The following is a 19,164-nucleotide window of genomic DNA, read 5'->3' as shown; positions in this document are numbered from 1 at the left end:
GGGTGTGTCATTTAGCATGTTAATGTATTACAGTGAGTGTATAATGAGGCTCAAGGTCTATGGGAAGTCAAATCTTGGGCCTAGCAAGTACTAACCATTTTATATCATATCCTCAATGGCTGTGTCACTCTTTCAATGGCTGTGCCCTGGCCCCTTTCCTTCCTCTTTCACTAAGGCAGAGACAAATCAAGTATTCCATACAAACTTTCAAGACATATAAGTCGGTCAACGGTAACTTTACAGATATGTCCCCAAAAGCTATTAAAACTATCCTATCAGGTAAGAATTGCCATAATTTTTTTTTCTTTTTCTTTTTTTTTGATACGCGGGCCTCTCACTGTTGTGGCCTCTCCGGTTGCGGAGCACAGGCTCTGTACGCACAGGCTCAGCGGCCATGGCTCACGGGCCCAGCTGCTCCGCGGCATGTGGGATCTTCCCAGACCGGAGCACAAACCCGTGTCCCCTACGTCGGCAGGCGGACTCTCAACCACTGCGCCACCAGGGAAGACCCCATACGTTTTTTCTTTTTTAATTTGAAAGAATTAAAATCTGAGAACCGGCCCTCCACAAATTGGCCTGCTTCCAATAAAAAGTGAAGTTTAATGTCTTTTCATGTTAACTGGCTATTCAGAATCACCTTTTCTATGGATATTTGCTTATTGATTTTTACTCTGTTGTCATTTTCTTATTGATTTGTTGACTTAAAGAAAGACACACGGGCTTCCCTGGTGGCGCAGTGGTTGAGAATCCGCCTGCCGATGCAGGAGACACGGGTTCGTGCCCTGGTCCGGGAAGATCCCACATGCCGCGGAGCAACTAAGCCCTTGAGCCATGGCCGCTGCGCCTGCGCGTCCGGAGCCTGTGCTCCGCAACGGGAGAGGCCACAACAGTGAGAGGTCCGCGTACCGCAAAAAAAAAAAAAAAAAAAAAAAGAAAGACACACAACATAAGAGTTGTGAGTTCTAAGTTTTCTTCAGGTTCTTGCTGAGGATCATAGCCCGGGAGGCAGCCACTCAGTTAGTATAAGCATATAGGTTAGGGGGTCCTTGGAAACAGAACCAGGAATGGCTTTCTTGACATGAGAGGACCCATTTTGGCCTAAGCCATTTTGTCATGTAAGCCTAACCATAATTCTTGCCCTTGAACAGGTCTCAGTAATCAATGATCTTAAGGGAACAAAGGAATGAAGGAACAGAGAAAAGGCAGTCAAACAATAGTGCGGTGATAAAACAGAGTCCTAGTTCCTCCTCAAGGGATATACATAATAATGTATCTTTGAGTTGCCCAGGAACTAAGGCCCTCACTTAGGTAGAGGAGAGAATGACGATCTTGACTCTCCTGACTTCAGTCAACTAAAGTTTGAACACTGTCAACTTTTGCCCCAGTTTTATGCTGAATTCTCCTCTGCTCAAGCCCCTTCTTGAATATGCATGTACCCTTAGCTTAAAACTTCACCAGTTTTGCTGTTTCTGGGAGACACTGCTTTGGAAAAGATCCCTGGTGTTCTTACTTACTGCAAGTAATAAATCCTTCCTTCTCCCCATCTTTGGCTTAATTGTGCCTGTTGGCTCAACAGTCACCAAGAGGTGAACCCAGTTTTGTGGTGACATTAGCTCTGAGGAAATCGCTCTGAAGAGGTAGGGGAGAAGCCCTTCTATATATGATTTTTGGCTAGGAACTACATGCAGTCAGGCATACATCTTGGTAAAAGATTTACTGCTAATCATAAAGAAAAAAATGTCTCAAGTTAATCTTTTTAGGGCTTATCTCTGTATGGGAAGATGTAAGAATCCAGTGTCATTAATATTCTTCCTGAGATATTCATCTAACTACCTATGGGGCTTGCCTGTTCATGTGCATTCTAAGCCCAGAGTGCCTCATTCTGTTTTCTATTTAAATTCCTCTCAGAGTGCACTGTTGATCAGCAACTGCAGTGGATTACAACTTAACCCTTGTCAAACTGGATGTTGAAACTCTGTCTTAGTGATCCTAATTTTTCTGCATCCCTAGATTCATAAGCGCTCTTTTTACAGTCTAAGTTTTCGTCTTTTTCAGTTAAGTGTTGCGATATATGCTTCCAGTCTTAGCTTGTTCTTACTCTTGTTGATGTCTGTGTTTTATTTTAATGTAAAATGTTATGCTTGAAAAGGAAACCAAATCTTGTAAAGTCAAGCTCATTGTAACTTGAGTTTAATCCCCATTTCAGAAAAGAATTTGAGACTTTGCAGTTAGATTCTAGGAAGGGATTAATAAAAACATATCTAAAGTTTGGCTTATGCTCTTTCAAAAGGAAGTACATCTTGTGCGGTATGGGGGAAATAGGAGACCATTTTATTTGACCATAGGAACAAAACACATTATCCAATCAAGCAATACCAGGAATCAAGCTAATATTTAACTTTATTTTCTGATACCGGGGACTTTCTCTCAAACTGTTTAGAACTCAAAGGGGGTATAAAACCTGTGAACAGTCATCATCTTCAAACCCTAAATATGTGGCTGGTTTAGAAAAAAGAAAATTATAAAGATGATGACTTCTACTGTATTTCATCCAATCTAAGATAACTTCGGTTGTATGATACCCTACTATTTTATGTACCAAGTTCTCCATTTAAATATGTCAAGCCCATGTATACACCGATGTGTATAAAATTGATGACTAATAAGAACCTGCAGTATAAAAAAAACAAACAAAAAAGAAAAACAACTAATACTAAACGTTTTTGGGCTTATTTGTATGGAAATATGTTAATATAAATGTTTCAGACATTACAAGAAATTTCTAAAAATCTTATATGTTCTAGTATAATGTTATGTCATAATTCTAGTTATTAACTTTAAAATGTATATCTCAGAAATAACTAAATTACCTTGTCAATTGCATTATTATGCACTTTCATCAAATCTTTAACCAGGATCATTTTTAAGTCTTTTGTCATTTACAGACCGTTCTGGGTGTACTCTGATGCTTTTGCAAAAATGTTCCTATAAAGGGGTTTCATCTTCAAGGAATTCATGGAAAAGACTCTGACAAGTACAGGTTTCTGGTAACTGACTATAGTGCTGAACTGAATGAATAAGCATTTTCAGAACTCTAATGGAAAACTGATGAATTCATAAAAGTGCTAACAAAAGATCAGGATAGAAAAACATTAATTACATGGGACTGAGTGAACTGATGAGGATGATTATAATTTTTGTGACTTTTTGTTTGAATAAAAATTTTTTTTAAATCCCACAAGGACTCAGAGGCAAAAAATATACAAATCAATATTCACTGCAAAGTAAAGGAGCTGTTACAGTGGAGGATTACTGGACTGAATGTCAGTATTATGACATAGTGTGAGTGTGTTTCGTGTTTGGTAATTGCAGTCATTGTTGCTTTTGTCGTGGTCATCCATTTACAATGCTTGGTGTCAGTTTATTTATCTCTTGTAAAGATAAAATCAGTGTGTGTGTGTGTGTGTGTGTGTGTGTGTGTGTGTGTGTGTGTGTGTGTGTGTGAGTTGTGGAGAAAAAAAAGAAATTCAGTTTGGGTTTTTAAAAATATCTTCTATGTTTCTACTTAACTTTTTAAATTTATGGATTGCAGTTGTAACTCTTTTAATGTCCTTGTCTACTAATGCTAACATTCGTGTCAACTCTGATAGATTTTTTCTCCTTAGTTTAGATCATAGTTTCCTGTTTTTTGTAGGCTTGGTAATCTTTGATTGGATTCTAGAAATTTTGAATTTTATTTTGTGGGTTCTGGGTATGCAGTATGTAATTTGTGGAGGTATACTGGCAAAAGAATCAGTGAAACCATCAAAACTTAAATATCATTTACATGCAGAATTTAGTAACATTTGCATTTATCAAGAATATGTGTGGGCTTCCCTGGTGGCGCAGTGGTTGAGAATCCACCTGCCGATGTAGGGGACACGGGTTCGTGCCCCGGTCCGGGAAGATCCCATATGCCGCGGAGCGGCTAGGCCCGTGAGCCATGGCCGCTGAGCCTGCACGTCCAGAGCCTGTGTTCTGCAACGGGAGAGGCCGCAACAGTGAGAGGCCCACGTACCATAAAAAAAAAAAAAAGAATATGTGTAATTTGCACATGACGGTGATAAGAAAAAATTAGCATATTTTTTCAGCTTAGTTGCCTTCAAACATAGTGAACTCTAAAATGAACAAAACTGTGGATCATTACACTGTCAAAAATATGGTTTGGAGTTAAAGTTTTTCATAGGAGTAGCTTCTGATGGTTCAACTACAATGACAAAAATATTCTGCAGTAGTTACTCAGATTGTATGAATTTATATATTATATGTATATTTATTTATTTTTCAGATAAACATGTTGACATCACACTGTAAAAAAAAATAGCTAGTGGCCAATGATTTAATCAATCATGGCTATGTAACAAAGCCTCCAAATGAATGGGATTTGGAGAGCTTCTGGGTTGATGATCATGTGGAGGTTCAGGAGGAGTCACATTTTAGGCAGAGCATGGAAGCTCTGCACCCTTTCCCCATACTTTGTCCTATGCCTCTCTTGTATCTAGCTGTTCCTGAGTTATACCCTTTTATAATAGATCAATAATCCAGTAAGTAAAATGTTTCTGTGGATTCTGTGAGCCTCTCTAGCAAATTATTGGATCTGTGGAGGGAATCATCGGAACCTCCAATCTGTAGCCTGTTGGTGCTGAGCACAGGGGACAATCTGGACTTGCTATCCTCTGAAGTGGAGAGGAGGACAGCCATATAAGACTGAGCCCTTAACCTATGGAATCTGATGCTATCTCTGGGTAGATAGGTCAGAACTGATTTGAATTGTAGGACAGCCAGGGTCTAAGAATTTCTTAGTGGCATAGGGAAACCCCCTCCCACTCTGCAACACATCAGAATTGGTAACCAGAAAAATAGCAGGTGAGACTTTTGTCCACAAATGGCCTTGTATCATTTAGGATCTGGTGTTTCAGAATTGTCCCTCCAGGTTACATATTTCCTATTTCTATATATTTCTATAAATATGTTCCTATATATATGCTATAAAATTTAAGATGTGTAAAATATTAATATAAAAATTCCTTAAAGAAACCTAAATAAAATAATGTAATTGTAAAAAAAAAATCAATGTTGCGGCCTCAGCCCCATTCATACCTTGATGTAGTCTATAATGGAAAAAGCAGCAGTAAAATTAAATATGTTGTTAACTTCCAAAAAATAAAAAATAAATATGTCAAGCCATCAACTGAATGCTGTATTTTAACTTCAGAGTTATTAATACATGGGAAAAATTTTCCATCTTAGAATCGATGAAAAAAAGTTTCACTCAAGAGAGACTCAAAAATTCCCAGGCCCACTTACTTATACCAGCATACAGTGGGGCGTGGTAGAAGTGGTGAGATATTCAATATTATTATTATTATTATTTGGCTGAGTTGGGTCTTCATCGCTGCGTGCAGGCTTTCTCTAGTTGGGGCGAGCGGGGGTTACTCTTCGTTGAGGTGCGCAGGCTTCTCATTATGGTGGCCTCTCTTGTTGCAGAGCACGGGCTCTAGGCACGCAGGCTTCAGTAGTTGTGGCACATGAGCTCAGTAGTTGTGGCTTGTGGGCTCTAGAGCTCAGGCTCAGTAGTTGTGGCGCACGGGCTTAGTTGCTCCGTGGCATGTGGGATCTTCCCAGGCCAGGGCTCGAACCTGTGTCCCTTGCATTGGCAGGAGGATTCTTAACCACTGCACCCCCAGGGAAGCCCTTAAGATTTTTTACCAAAATAATGAACCATGTAGTTCATTGATAATTTATGTAGCATTGTAATGATACAAAGACTCAGTGCAGATATTCTATGGTAAAGTTTTATGACATTTAAGCACATGGACTAGGGAGTCACAACTATTAGGCTAACACATGCAATTCCCAAATACAATCATTTTATAATAAAAATAGGTACAACACACATATTCTCACATGGTCCTGATATAAATTTTGCTTTGTTTTCTGACTACTGTATTTATTTACATATTTAATACTTTCTATTAGGGCTGTTTATTATGTCACAGTTACAGAAAATTAATTCCCTCATAAAATGATACCCATGAAAGCATGATTCCAAGATTCTTTAAAGTATAGACTTTTCCCCTGAATGTCAATTCTTTGATACCAATGTAGCTGAATTTCATACCAACAACATCCCCACAACTAAAACATACGCAGAAGTTTCTATTTATTCTCTCTGGGCTACATTCAATTGACATTCATCAGGAAAGGTATTTCCTCCTGTCTGGCATTCTATGCAGTACTGCTTTCTGATAAGTAATACGTTGTGATTCTGAAAAGAAGACAGGTCCACATCTGCTGCAGTCTTAAGGTTTCACTCCTATGTAAACTCTGGAGTGTAAGGAGCTATTTCCTGTCAATGACAATTTTTGTATATCTATTTTCTACACAATTTCTCTCTATGAGTTTTCTGACGTAAAATGAGGCTGAATTTGTGGGAGAAAGTTTTCCAACACTCACTGCCTCCATAAGGTTTCTCATCTGTGTGAGTTCTTTGATGTATAATAAGATGTGACCTCTGGGCAAAAGATTTCTGACATTCACTGCATTCATGGGGTTTTTCTCCTGTATGTGTTTTCTGATGTAAAACAAGGCTAAACTTGATAGGGAAAGTTTTCCCACATTCACTGCATCCATAGGGTTTCTCTCCTGTATGGATTCTCTTATGAATGATGAGGATAACTTGTGACAGAAAGCTTTCCCACATTCATGGCATTCAAAAGGTTTCTCTCCTGAGTGAATTATCTGATGAATAAGGAGATATGACTTCCGGCTGAAGGCTTTGTGGCATTCACTGCACTCATAAGGTTTCTCTCAGGTGTGAGACCTCTGATGAATAGTGAGATGTGACTTTTGGGTGAAAGCTTTCTGACACGGACTGCATTCATAGGGTTTCTCACCTGTATGAGTTCTTTGGTGTAGGATGAGACTAAATTTGATGGAGAATGTTTTTCCACATTCACTGCATCCGTAGGGCTTCTCTCCTGTGTGAGTTCTCAAGTGAGTATTGAGGAGTGACTTTACACTAAAGCCTTTTCCACAGTCATTGCAATTATATGGTTTCTCTCCTGTGTGAGTTCTCTGATGTCTAATGAGCTCAGATCTCTGGATGAAGGCTTTCCCACATTCACTGCATCCATAAGGTTTTTCCCCTGTAGGTGTTTTTTGATGTAAAATGAGGCTAAACTTAAGGGGAAATGTTTTCCCACACTCACTGCAACCATAGGGTTTCTCTCCTGTGTGAGATCTCTGATGAATAATGAGCTGTGACTTATTGCTGAAGCTTTTCCGACATTCTTCACATCTGTAGGGTTTCTCTTCTTCGTGAGTTCTTTGATGTAAAGTGAGTTGTGACTTATCGCTGAAGCCTTTCTGACATACATGACACTCAAACCGTTTCTCTCTTGTGTGAGTTCTCTGATGTTTATTAAGGCATGACTTATCAGTAAAGGCTTTCCCGCATTTGTTGCACTCATAGGGTTTCTCTCCTGTATGGGTTCTCTGGTGTAAAATGAGATGGGACTTCCGCCTGAAGGCTTTCTGACATCTACTGCATCCAAAGGATTTCTCTCCTGTGTGTGTTCTCTGATGCTTAATGAGGTCCGACTTCTGAGAAAAGGCTTTCCCACAGTCATTGCAGTTATAGTGTTTCTCTGCTGTTTGAGTTTTACAATATTTAATAAGCTGTGACTTTTGGCTGAAAACTTTCATATGTTCATTATATTCATTGTATTTTTGTCCAGTATGAATTTTCTCATGCTTAGTGTAAAGAAATAATTTGTCATATTGATTAAATTCAAATTCATTTCTTGCATAACTTTTATTCTGAGTAATACACTCTAGATTAGGTTTCAGATGTTTCCCAAGTATGTTCAGTGTATAAGATCTTTGTGCTAAGGAGATATCAAGGTTTAAGCTCAAAGAAGATATTTTTCCAAATGCATTATCTTTGTGGTAACTCTCCATAGTTTCCAGGTTGCCATGGTTTCCTTTGTGCCAGTCTCTATGATTATCAACTTGCCAGGTGTCTTCTAGAAACAGACCAATGAATCCATAATGACCATGTAATAGAAGGAGTAGAATCTCAGCAAAGGCCAAAGAGAGAAGAGGAAAGGAGATTGTGGGTATATACCCAAAGTCTGTGACATTTATAAGTGAAAGGAGATAAAGAAAATGAAAAAGAAAAAAAAACGAAGGAATAATCTACAATAGGCATGAGAGATACACAGAATGGGAAGAAGGGAGAATTTATGAATGCTTGAGTATATAAGAAAAGAGAGCTATAACCATGGATTAGGGAGGCAGAGACAAGGAGAAGGCAGGTAAACTGAGGATAACAAGGAGAAAGATTATTTAGGAGAGCAAGTTCCAAGATGGACTAGAGAGGGATCTAATCAGAATATCTAAAACAAGGAAATGTGCTTTTTAAAACCAGGCAAAAGAGACCTAATACAGAGAGATTAGAAAGTGGTGTCATGGCACTTTCACTGCCGAGGGCCCGGGTTCGATCCCTGGTCAGGGAACTAAGATCCCATAAGCTGCACAGTGCAGCCAAAAAAAAAAAAAAAGTGGAGTCAATGTTAATGTATATGGGAGCTCACATCAGCTGTTCTGAGTCACATTCAGAGCTTAAAAATCTCAAGACTTCTCCAGACATTTCTGAGGCACCTCCCTCTTTCTGGCCAACTAGGATTTTAACTTCCTTTTATCCCACAGGGCTGTTTTTTCACTCACCTGGATGAATCTGACTCTGGCTTTCTTCCTCTATTATCCATGGTGTTTCTTGTTCCAACCGGTAGAATGCATCTGCTTTGGTAACTTGATATCCTACTCAAGGGGAATTACAGAGGACCCATGGACCCAAATACAAGCCCTCTGTAAACTGGGAAAGGTTACATTTAAGGGGCTGAACAAATTGCATCTTGGCCAAGTAAAGGACTTTTCCTTTGGAAGTGAGAGAAAAATACTGTTAGAGGCCACAAGGTACTGAAATCTATGATGTATGAAACTCAAGTCTAAAAAAGTAAGGCAGTTTGTAAGCCTCCACCCCTTTCATCCCTGAGAAAGAAAAGGCAATCCACTGCCTACATTGCCCAGGGAATGCTCTCCTTACCCACTGATACTAAGTTGATATAATTTTCCAACATCACATCTTGATACAGGTTCCTCTGAACACGGTCCAGTAGCTGCCACTCCTCCCAGGTGAAAACCACAGCCACATCCTTGAATGACAGTGAGCCCTGTAATAGAACATTCCTATTCATCCTAGAGGGATCATCATTGGTTCATACTAGGAAGATAAATAGGAATTTCTTATTTTCCCATGGTAAGCTATTTGACTGCTTTCTGTGTAACTAGTTTTGCATTATACTTTGTAGGAAAACCAATTTTTTAACTTAAAATATCCTATCTTTGTGCTTCCATCCAATCATTCACTGACTCACATGTTCATCCATTCACAAAAAAAGGAGTAGAATAGAGAACATGCTTAAGTCCTTTAATCTAGAAACCACACAATCTGTGTGTATGCACCTATATGTCAGACAGTATATCAAGCATTCCTTTGTAAATAAGACTCACTTCTACCCTGAAGGAACACACTAGCTTGCAAAGAGAGAGATGTAAGTGCACAAGAGAATAGATTTATACATGTCAAGTAAGTATATATAAATATATACCATGTGGACATCAATGGGGAGGAGAAAAATTGTAAAGGGGAAAATTGTAAAGGAGAAAAATTCACAGAGGTGAATTTGGAACTAATTCTTATGAGATCAAGTCTATGTTGTTGGTTTTTTTTTTTTTTTGCGGTACGCGGGCCTCTCACTGTTGTGGCCTCCCCCGTTGCGGAGCACAGGCTCCGGACGTGCAGGCTCAGCGGCCATGGCTCACGGGCCCAGCCACTCCGCGGCAAGTGGGATCTTCCCGGACCGGGGCATGAACCCGTGTCCCCTGCATCGGCAGGCGGCCTCTCAACCACTGCGCCACCAGGGAAGCCCAAGTCTATGTTTTATGGCGAATTGCAGAGGGAAGAGGTGGCATGGCATTCCAGAAAGAAGTAACATGAATGATAGCACAGTGAAACCATGGGCATTCAAAACACTGAAAATACGTTTCCTCCTAAGTTGTGAAATTAAATGACTCAATTTAGAGCAGGTGGTGCACTCAAAACATTTTTCACTTATTATTATTTGTTATTATATGCTGATAATGGAGAGACTTCCAAATAAGTGGTTAAGTGTATATATGTTAAAAGAAAGTATATAAACTGTAACCTTAATTATGACAATATGTATATTTAGGTACTGTGTAGTAAAGCAGACCTGGGTTGCCCAAGCCCTGTACATTCCAAAGAAAGGCCTGTCCTTGATTTGCTCCTGGGAGATAACTTTGAACCCCTGAAATATCCAGCCTGATGAATGTTTTTATATTCCTGAGGTCTTGGGCTACACTATATCAGTGTTCTTTTTGTTTGTTTGTTTTGATATATAGTTGATTTACAGTGTTGTGTCAGTTTCAGGTGTACAGCAAAGTAATTCATTAAAAAATATATATGTATGTGTGTACATATATACATATATATATTCTTTTTTAGATTCTTTTTCATTATAGGTTATTATAAGACATTGAATATAGTTCTCTGTGGTATACAGTAGGTCCTTGTTGGTTATATATTTTCTATATAGTAGTGTGTATATTTTAACCCCAAACTTCTAATTTATCCCTGCCCCCCCTTTTTCCCCTTTGGTAACCCTAAATTTGTTTTCTATGTCTGTGAGTCTTTCTGTTTTGTAAGTAAGTTCATTTGTATAGTTTTTTAAAAATTCCAAACCCGGAAGCTCCTGCCTCTGTGTATCTTTTGCCTCTGCTGATTTTAATCTGCATCTTTTTACTTTAATAATCCATAACTGTGAGTATAACTGCTTTCTTGAGTCCAGTGGGTTCTTCTAGAGAATCATTGAGCTTGAGGGTGAGCCAGGGACCTCAACTCAAATTCATATGAATTCACTTTTACGTATGTGAATAGTGACATGGGAAGTCAGAATAATACTCATAAACGTTTTTGGATTATTTATCTTGGTGGTAGAGAAAAAGTACTGATGGAGGACATAAGGGTTTAGCTCTGTAAACTTCTAGACTATTTGAAACTTTGACACTGAGAATATTTTAAGCTTCACTAATATTGGATATTTTTAAAAGAAAAAGGTTAAGTATTAACTATGAGCTGAGAGTTTACACTACATTTTTGGGTGTGAAGAGATCATGCTGGGAATATTCTAAGACTTTGCGAGTAAAGGTAACTTGGAACTGTTTGTTAATTAATATAGACTGGGATTTCTTAACCTTGGCACTATTGACATTAGGGGTTGGAAATTTCTCTGCTATGGAGACTTTTTTTGTGTGCGTGGAGGCTTTGTGCATTGTAGGATGTTTAGCAGTGTCCCTGGCCTCTATCTACTAGATTCCATTAATATCCCTCCCCAGTCATGACAATCAAAAATGTCTCCAGGCATTCTCAAATGTGCCCTGGGGGGACAAAATCATCCCCAGATGGGAACCACTGATTTAAATAAAAAACTGAATTTTGAGGACGGTTAGTGAAAGACCATTTGATAGTCACAGAGTCCATCCATTCTTCTTGATAATCTAGGTTTCACCCCGGGCCACCAGGAGGCCATGGATTTGGGCTACACTGTTTTGAAACCCTGAAGCACTCTAATCACTCTGATTTTGGCTTTGGCAGGACACCACTGGCTTATCTGAGGACTGCTGAGAAATAACCAAACGAAACTTACCACTTTATCAGTGGCTTGCACTGAAGGCACTGAGCACTATATGATCAAAATAATGACCCATCAGAGAAATTTCTTCCTACTTAGGGACATGAACTATTTCACTTTCCTAGAAGAGATTTCTCCTTAAGACCAAACAAATCACCAACAATTTTTTCGTTATGGCCATGTGGTAAATTGTGTTTCCCAAAGAAGGCCACAATAGTTTATCTCCCATTCCAAAAAACCTTCTGCAAACCTTCTCCCCATCAAGATGTGGAGCCTATTCCTTTCCCCTTGAATCTAGCTGGTCTTAGTGACTTGCTCTTAACCAATTGACTGTAACAGAATGACAATGCTAACTTCCAAGGGTAAGGCAGACAAGGCAGTGTAGCTTCGGTCTGTTTCTCGCAGGATACAGCATCATACTGTGAGAAGTCCAAGCCACACGGAGAGGCCATGCGTAAGTGCTCTGGTCAAAAGCCTCAGCTAAGCCTAGCTTTTGAGTCATGTGATCCTGGAAAACAGACATGGGAATGAAGAAGCCTCCAGATGATTCCAGTCTCCAACTTTTTGAGTCTTCCCAGCTGAAGTTCCAGACATCATGGTGTGTAAGACAAGCTGTACAGTAAAAGATTAGCACAGAAAGTCTGGATTGTCCATATCCTGCACATGCCAAAGAAAGGTCTGGCTCTTGCCAGTTTATGGGAAGTAACCTCTAAGCCCTTGAAATATCTTTGTTTACACGGGAGCATTGAGCCACACCAAATAGTCTATTGCTATCAATGTGATTTATGGTGGAGGCCTTGGGCCACACTGTAGCAACTTGACTTCTGAAAGGGCTGGACACTAAGGTCAGCCATTCATGTGGTCAGCCTTGCCTATGTAACCAACCTCATATAAAAAGCCTAGACACTAATTAGCAATACCCAATATGTGTCATTACAAATCATTGCTGGGAAAATAAAACAATGTCCACATGACTCCATCTGAGAGGGAACAACTGGAAGCTTCTGCCTGGTGTCTCCTGGACCTGGCCTTGTGCACTTCCTCTGTTGTTGATTTTAATCTGTATCCTTTTGTTGTAATAATCCATAACTGTGAGTATAACTGCATTGCTGAGTACTGTTGAGTTCTTCTAGTAAATCACTGAACCTGAGGATGGTCTTTGTAACCCAGAAACATAAAGCCATCACCATAGGGTCCTGTCTCACTTTCTGACCCACTGAATCCGTGAGGATAATCAAAATAAACGTTTACCACTAGACTTTGGGGTGGCTTGTTAGGCAGCAATAGATAACTGGAACAGGGGATACTAGAGACAAGTTTGTGCTCAATTTTATTAAATATTTAGAGCCTCACAGGCTATAATCTATGTTCTAACTTTAAACAATTTGTATAAACATATTCTCATTGCGTCCTTACTGTGAAGTTGATCTTTTGTCTCAGTACTTTTTCCTGAATTCTGACATTTATCGTTTCATGCTGATCTGGTATAGTGCAGTCTTCGTAAATATTGAATAAACATATATTTTAAATATATGTATTTAACCTCCTAAAATCCACTGGAAAGCCAAATGGAAAATAAATATACAAAAAAAACAAAAACAAACAACTCACATGGGACTTGGACATTTTCTGGAGCCCTTTGGAATAGCCAGCAACTCTAATATCTGCTCTATTGTTGATTCTGGCTTCTTCCCTGAAGTTCCAGTACGGAGTCTCTAGTGAAGGATGTGATGTTGATCTTGATACCTTCAGTTCCTTCCTTCATTGGAACTACTTCATCCCAGGAAGCCAAGACCTGGGGGATTACAGAAATTCACTGCTGTAATAAACTATAACTGGGAGCATAATGTTTTTCTGAGTTGTGTGAGTCCTTATTTGTATGTGTGTATGTATTTTAGATATACACACATATATAAAAATCTAAAATTTAATTATGTTTTCTTCAGGTGGTAGGTTAACGTGATAAAGAAAAAAAGTAACATTATTTGATGGTTTATTTTACAACAAACATTAACTATTTTATAATAAAGAAACACCAACAACAAACCTATCTTCATTAAATTATGTAATTGTGCTAAAGCTATTCAAAACTAGATCTACATTTAGAGAAGGACCATTATATAAAGAAATTTTTTTAAAGAAAAATTTAAAAGCCTAAAATCCAGAGAAATGGTATATATATATACTGGAATACTGCTTGCTAAAACGTGTCTTGGTTACTTACTATGTGCTAGGTCCTCTAACTATATGAGTAGTTAGTACTGATTTTTTTTTTTTAACAAATGGGGAAAGAATCACAGGTTGAGAAATGCCCAAGTTCACATAGTAAGTGGCAGAATATGGAGAAAAACCTAGGTCTGCCGAAATCCAAAGTCCCTATTCTTTTCTCTGAGTTAAACTTAACTGCAGCCGACTGCTTACCTGGAAAACCTACAAGAATCAATTTAAACACATTAGTAATAACAAGAGTTCAGTAAGGAAATGAAAAAGAAAAAAAAAATTTAATCATCTACTTTTATACCTATAAAATAAAATTAATTAAAAGTTCAAGGAAGCGACTTGCCTGGTGGTCCAGCGGTTAAGACTGCGCTCCCAATGCATGAGGACTGGGTTCGATCCCTGGTCAGGGAACTAGATCCTGCATGCCGCAACTAAGAGCCTGCATGCCGCAACTTAAAAAGATCCCGCATGCCACAATGAAGATCCCGCACGCCGCAGCTAAGACCTGGCACAGCCAAATAAATAAATAAATATATATTTTTTAAAAAGTTAAAGGGAAAGAGAAGCTATTTGCAACGGCAGCAAACATAGATAAGATCTAGGAATAAACTTAACGAGCAATGTCCAGACCTATATTAATATTTTAAAGTCATGTCTACCCAAATTATTGCAAAGATTTAATATAATTTCAGTCGACATTGCAACGAGATCCACATTATAGAATACTGTGCAGCTATCAGTAAGACTTTGTACCAAAAGTCAGTAATCTGGAACAATTTTATCGTATAAGGTTAACTTTCTTTTTTGAAGGTTAAGTTTCTTTAAAAAGGCAAGTTATAAGCCATTTATGCAGTGTTATCACATCTTTGTGATAAAATGAGTCACAGAAAAGTTTGGAAAAGGAAACATATCAAAATTTTAACAACGTGTATTTCTGGCTATCAAGATTTTGGATGTGGGAATGTCCTCTCGTGCATCAGAAGGTCCAAAAAGGGAGGATCCCAGAGAAATATGCGGTAAATTTGAAAACTAGAGGGCCAGATACCACATCTTTCGCAAAAGCATTTTACCTTAGATTTTATTTAGATCTTGGTCATTACAAAGCACCGTGGAGACAGTGAGAGGAGGAGGTGATTTAGAGCAGCGGTCCCCAACCTTCTTGGCACGAGGGACCGGTTTCCTGGAAGACAGTTTTTCCACGGAAGGGGGGTGTGGTTCAGGCGGTAATGCGAGCGATGGGGAGCGGCCGATGAAGCTTCTCTCGCTTGCCCGCCGCTCATCTCCTGCTGTGCGGCTCCGGGGGTTGGAGACCCCTGATTTAGAGGACAGAGCATGTTGGAAAGCAGGTTTTGAAGAAGGCACTAATGTAGTCTATGAGAAGTCAATGGGCTTTAAAACCCCCAAAGCCCTCTAAAATGCAGAGACTGCTCAAGCTCCAACTCCCATAAACCTCTCCGGGAACAATGCCTAACTACATCATACCCAAAGTACGGGCCACATGGCTACTTCATAGCTCATGACTTCTAACAGATGATCATTAGCCTATCCAGACCCAAACACCCAGATCCCCATGACTCTCAGTGACCACTGGAGACCCTCAAAGACAAGAAACAAAGCTGCCCCAAGCACTAACCTCCCCACAAGGCCACCCCATTCACTGGCCTTGGGGTGATTTGGGGAAGGATACCCCAATCACGGACCCCCTCCCTTAAGTACATCGCAAACACTCAGAAAGCCCAGGACATCAAACATGCTGAACTGCCAACCAAGTAGGTCTCAATCACCGACCTCCCCTCGTGGACACTCCCATCAGTGAACCTTCCCAAAGACGTCCCAATCCCTGACTTATGTACAAAGGATTCCCCAGTCACTGACCCTCCTGGGATGCTCCAATCGCTGACATCCCTCTAAGGCTGTCCTAAGAACTGATCTTCCCCCAGAAGACATTTTCAGGCTCTGACACACCCTCTAAGACACCCCAGTTCCTGACTTCTTTCAAGGAATACCCGATCACTGATCATTCACCCCCAATCAACTTTCCCCCGAAAGATGCCCCAATCACAGACTTGCCCCCTAAGTGCATCCCAATCACTAGCCCACACCCTAAATCATGCCCAACACTGATTTGCCTCCAAGAGCGCCCAGTCACTGACTTCTCCTATGAATACTAACCCCAAGCCATCCCAGTCTTTCTGCATGCTACTCCAATACCCTGACCATCCCCAGGGCTGCCCCATGTCCGACGATCCTGCTCCCTCAATAACGGAATGCATCCCCTGCCCTACAAGGTCCTGCTCCTCCCACAGACTCCCCGCATCCCTCCCCTACCTCCGCAAAGCTCAGCCTGACCCTGCTCCCAGAACGCGAAACTGAGACCCCTTTATAGATCCTTCGCGCGCCAGCTGGGTGGGTACAAATAGGCACAGTCCATTACTTTCTTCAGATTCACGAACCCGGCTGTTCCACCTCGCAGGTCAAGTTTATCCTCTGTAGCACCCGAATCTGCAGGCTGCCAACCAGCACCCCGCGGCGTCCTTCCACCGACCAAGGGTCCGTTTAGCTTTCGCGTCGTTTAGACAAAGACACTATGACAGAGTATGGCGGCGCCCTGTTAGCTGATTTATGTTGGACCCGCCATCTTGGAAAACCAGCCGTACAACCACTTTTCCTGCCCCGCAAAACTGGCCCGCGTTCTGTCAGTCGCCCATCTCCACCGGATTCAGGTCTCTTCCCGGTAAGGCGCCCCAAGCCCGAAGATGTCTGCCTCCGCTTTGCAACTGGTACCTTACGAAGCTACATACCATCAGAGAGGGCGCAGCCATGCTGGAAAAGGTGCTCAAATCCGTAAGGGAAAAGGAGTCTTCCTTTAGGGAGTTCGGAGCAGGTGGAGGGACTTCCAGGAATGCTTCTGCAGAAAGGTTTAGGGTCTGGAGAAGCCAAGGTGGTAGAGGAAGGTAGCATGCCTCACTGTGGGCACAGAGGAAACAAATTCAGTTGAAGGAAAAGATCTTCTTCAGCCAAAATTGGTGGTGGAAGTTTGGTGACACCTCCAGGGTGAAAGGTGAGAGGGCTGTAGAGAGGGTGGGGCTAATAGTGAGGGAGGGGTTATGTTTCTGACTGAGGTGGAAGGTGTTGAAATTTCTGGTGGAAGACCCGAAATTGTTGGTAGAAATTTCTGTGCAGGCTTCCTGTCAATTCAAATGTTTTCATATAATTTTTCTCATGAAGAAATTATGAGAATTGGAATTGTTGAGTCAAAGAGAAGGAAAATTTTTAATTGGATAGATTATTCCAGATTGTGGTCCAAACATATTTTGTTAGTGAATGCACTTTACTGGCTGCTATCCAGCTTCTTCCAAGAACTCCAACTGAAAAGTAATAGCTAGTTTTTATTAAGTGTATACACATTTTTTTTTAAATAGCGGACATGTTCACGCATAATAATTGCATTTTCTTGCTTAATATTCTGAAAGCCATTGATGGTGGACATAAATATTATCCTCATTTTATATGTGGGGGAAAAGGGCTAATTCTATCAGAGTGCCTATTTTCTAACCACCTCATCAACGTTTCAATTTTGCCCAACCTAAGGGCGACTAAAAATATTATTTTATTTTTATTTCTTATTTTATTAATTGTTCATTTACTGGTATTATTTTTTCTGTTTTAGGTTGGTTATCTTTTCTTAATCATATTGTGGATATTTATAACTATCAATTCAACTTCCATTATCCCTATGTCTAAGCAACCACTAATTTACTTTCTGTCTCTATAGATTTACCTATTCTGGACATAAGTTCAGTCATATAATATGTAGTCTTTGTAACTGGCTTCTTCACTTAGCATAATGCTTTCAAGGTTCATCCATGTTGTAGCATGTTTCTGTACTTCATTCCCTTTTATATCTGAAGAATATTCTGTTGTATGGATGTAGCACATTTTATTTTCCCCTTCATCAGTTGATGGATATTTGAGTTGTTTCCACTTTTGACTATTATAAATAATGCTGCTGTAAACATTTGGGTACAAGTTTTTGTGTGGACATATGCTTTTATTTCTCTTGGATATAAACCTGCTGTGAAATTGCTGGATCATATGGTAAATACGTTTACTGTTTGGGGAACTGTAAGACTGTTTTCCAAAGTAGCTGTACAAAAGGAACACCAACTAAAGGAAAACTGTTTCTTCTACCTTAGGGTACTTCTCACAACAAACGTTTGGTGGAGTCCAGCCTACCAACTCCATTTTAAATGAGGTGTTCTGTTATTAATTTTCACATGATGATAATGGCGTTTTCATTTGGGGGTACTGTCTGTGGTATCCTGAAGGATGCTTCAAACACCTCTCCCTACAAACAGAAACAGCCCTCTTCACACAAGCATTTCCTTTTGCCCATTCTTCAAATAGAGTTATATCTTAATTATGGTTGGATCAGATTTAGTGTTTATATTATGATGATTATGTAAATATTACATACATTTCAGCCACTAGTATACTATTACTTTTCCTTTCTTGTACAACTTCTTATTCTCCCTGGAGTTGTCTTATTTACTCCTTACAGAATTTCTGGCCTTTTGGTTCTCAGAAAGCTCCGCACTTGTTATTGGCTGCACGGCTGACAGAAGGAAAGCGGGGTGTCACGTGTGAAAAACTCACCCCACCCCCGGATTCCCTCTTCCCATTGGCTCATAACTACTCTCCTCCCTTTTACTGGGCGGTAATCATGGTCCACCCCCAAATGTATACTGGGTTTCTGCCAGTTGCTGTTTTTTTTGACTTTGTTTGACGGCGTTATGCTGTCCCCATTACCGCGAGTGATTCTCCAGACTCTTTTCTGTCCTCAAAGTCATTCTCTCACCGTCCACACTGAGCCAGAAGCGTCCTCGGGGTATTTGCCTTTCGTCTTATAAGTTTTCTCCTTTTCCTTTGGCTGTTTGTTGGTCTTTGTACGGACACCTAACTTCTAAGATGGCTGTGCCCACTGTGTCGTTTCCCAATCATCGTGCAAAGTGGATTACTTTTCCCCCCAGCCCGCTGAGGCGGACGTATCTTACCCCGTTTCCCTCGTGTGACCTCAAGTTTCTGAAAATCCGTGCAGTTTGCGGCGCAGGGTTTAAGTGGGGGTAGT

General features: G+C 40.2%; 1 protein-coding gene and 1 long non-coding RNA gene across 2 annotated transcripts in view; one reads left to right on the top strand and one right to left on the bottom strand.

The window, feature by feature from the left end:
* LOC131744646 (uncharacterized) overlaps window positions 1-13,663 on the top strand; it is a 39,923-nt gene extending 26,260 nt beyond the window's left edge. The window contains exons 4-5 of the long non-coding RNA XR_009332156.2: window positions 11,780-12,878; window positions 13,307-13,663. This is a non-coding gene — a long non-coding RNA (uncharacterized lncRNA). The remainder of the gene's footprint in view (window positions 1-11,779; window positions 12,879-13,306) is intronic.
* Window positions 5,819-17,073, bottom strand: LOC131744560 (zinc finger protein 84-like). Its single transcript, XM_059044155.2, is given in 7 exon segments — window positions 5,819-6,714; window positions 6,717-8,066; window positions 8,770-8,862; window positions 9,149-9,275; window positions 13,428-13,611; window positions 14,380-14,541; window positions 16,838-17,073. Coding segments are annotated over 5 exon segments (1,887 nt in total). The 5' UTR covers window positions 13,443-13,611; window positions 14,380-14,541; window positions 16,838-17,073; the 3' UTR covers window positions 5,819-6,412.
* Window positions 17,074-19,164: the final 2,091 nt, after the last annotated feature.

Source organism: Kogia breviceps, chromosome 18, assembly GCF_026419965.1.
Source record: "Kogia breviceps isolate mKogBre1 chromosome 18, mKogBre1 haplotype 1, whole genome shotgun sequence".
Classification (NCBI taxonomy): Eukaryota; Metazoa; Chordata; class Mammalia; order Artiodactyla; family Physeteridae; genus Kogia; species Kogia breviceps.
The sequence above is the reverse complement of the archived record's forward strand: the minus strand, read 5'-3'. Positions and strand labels throughout refer to the sequence as shown.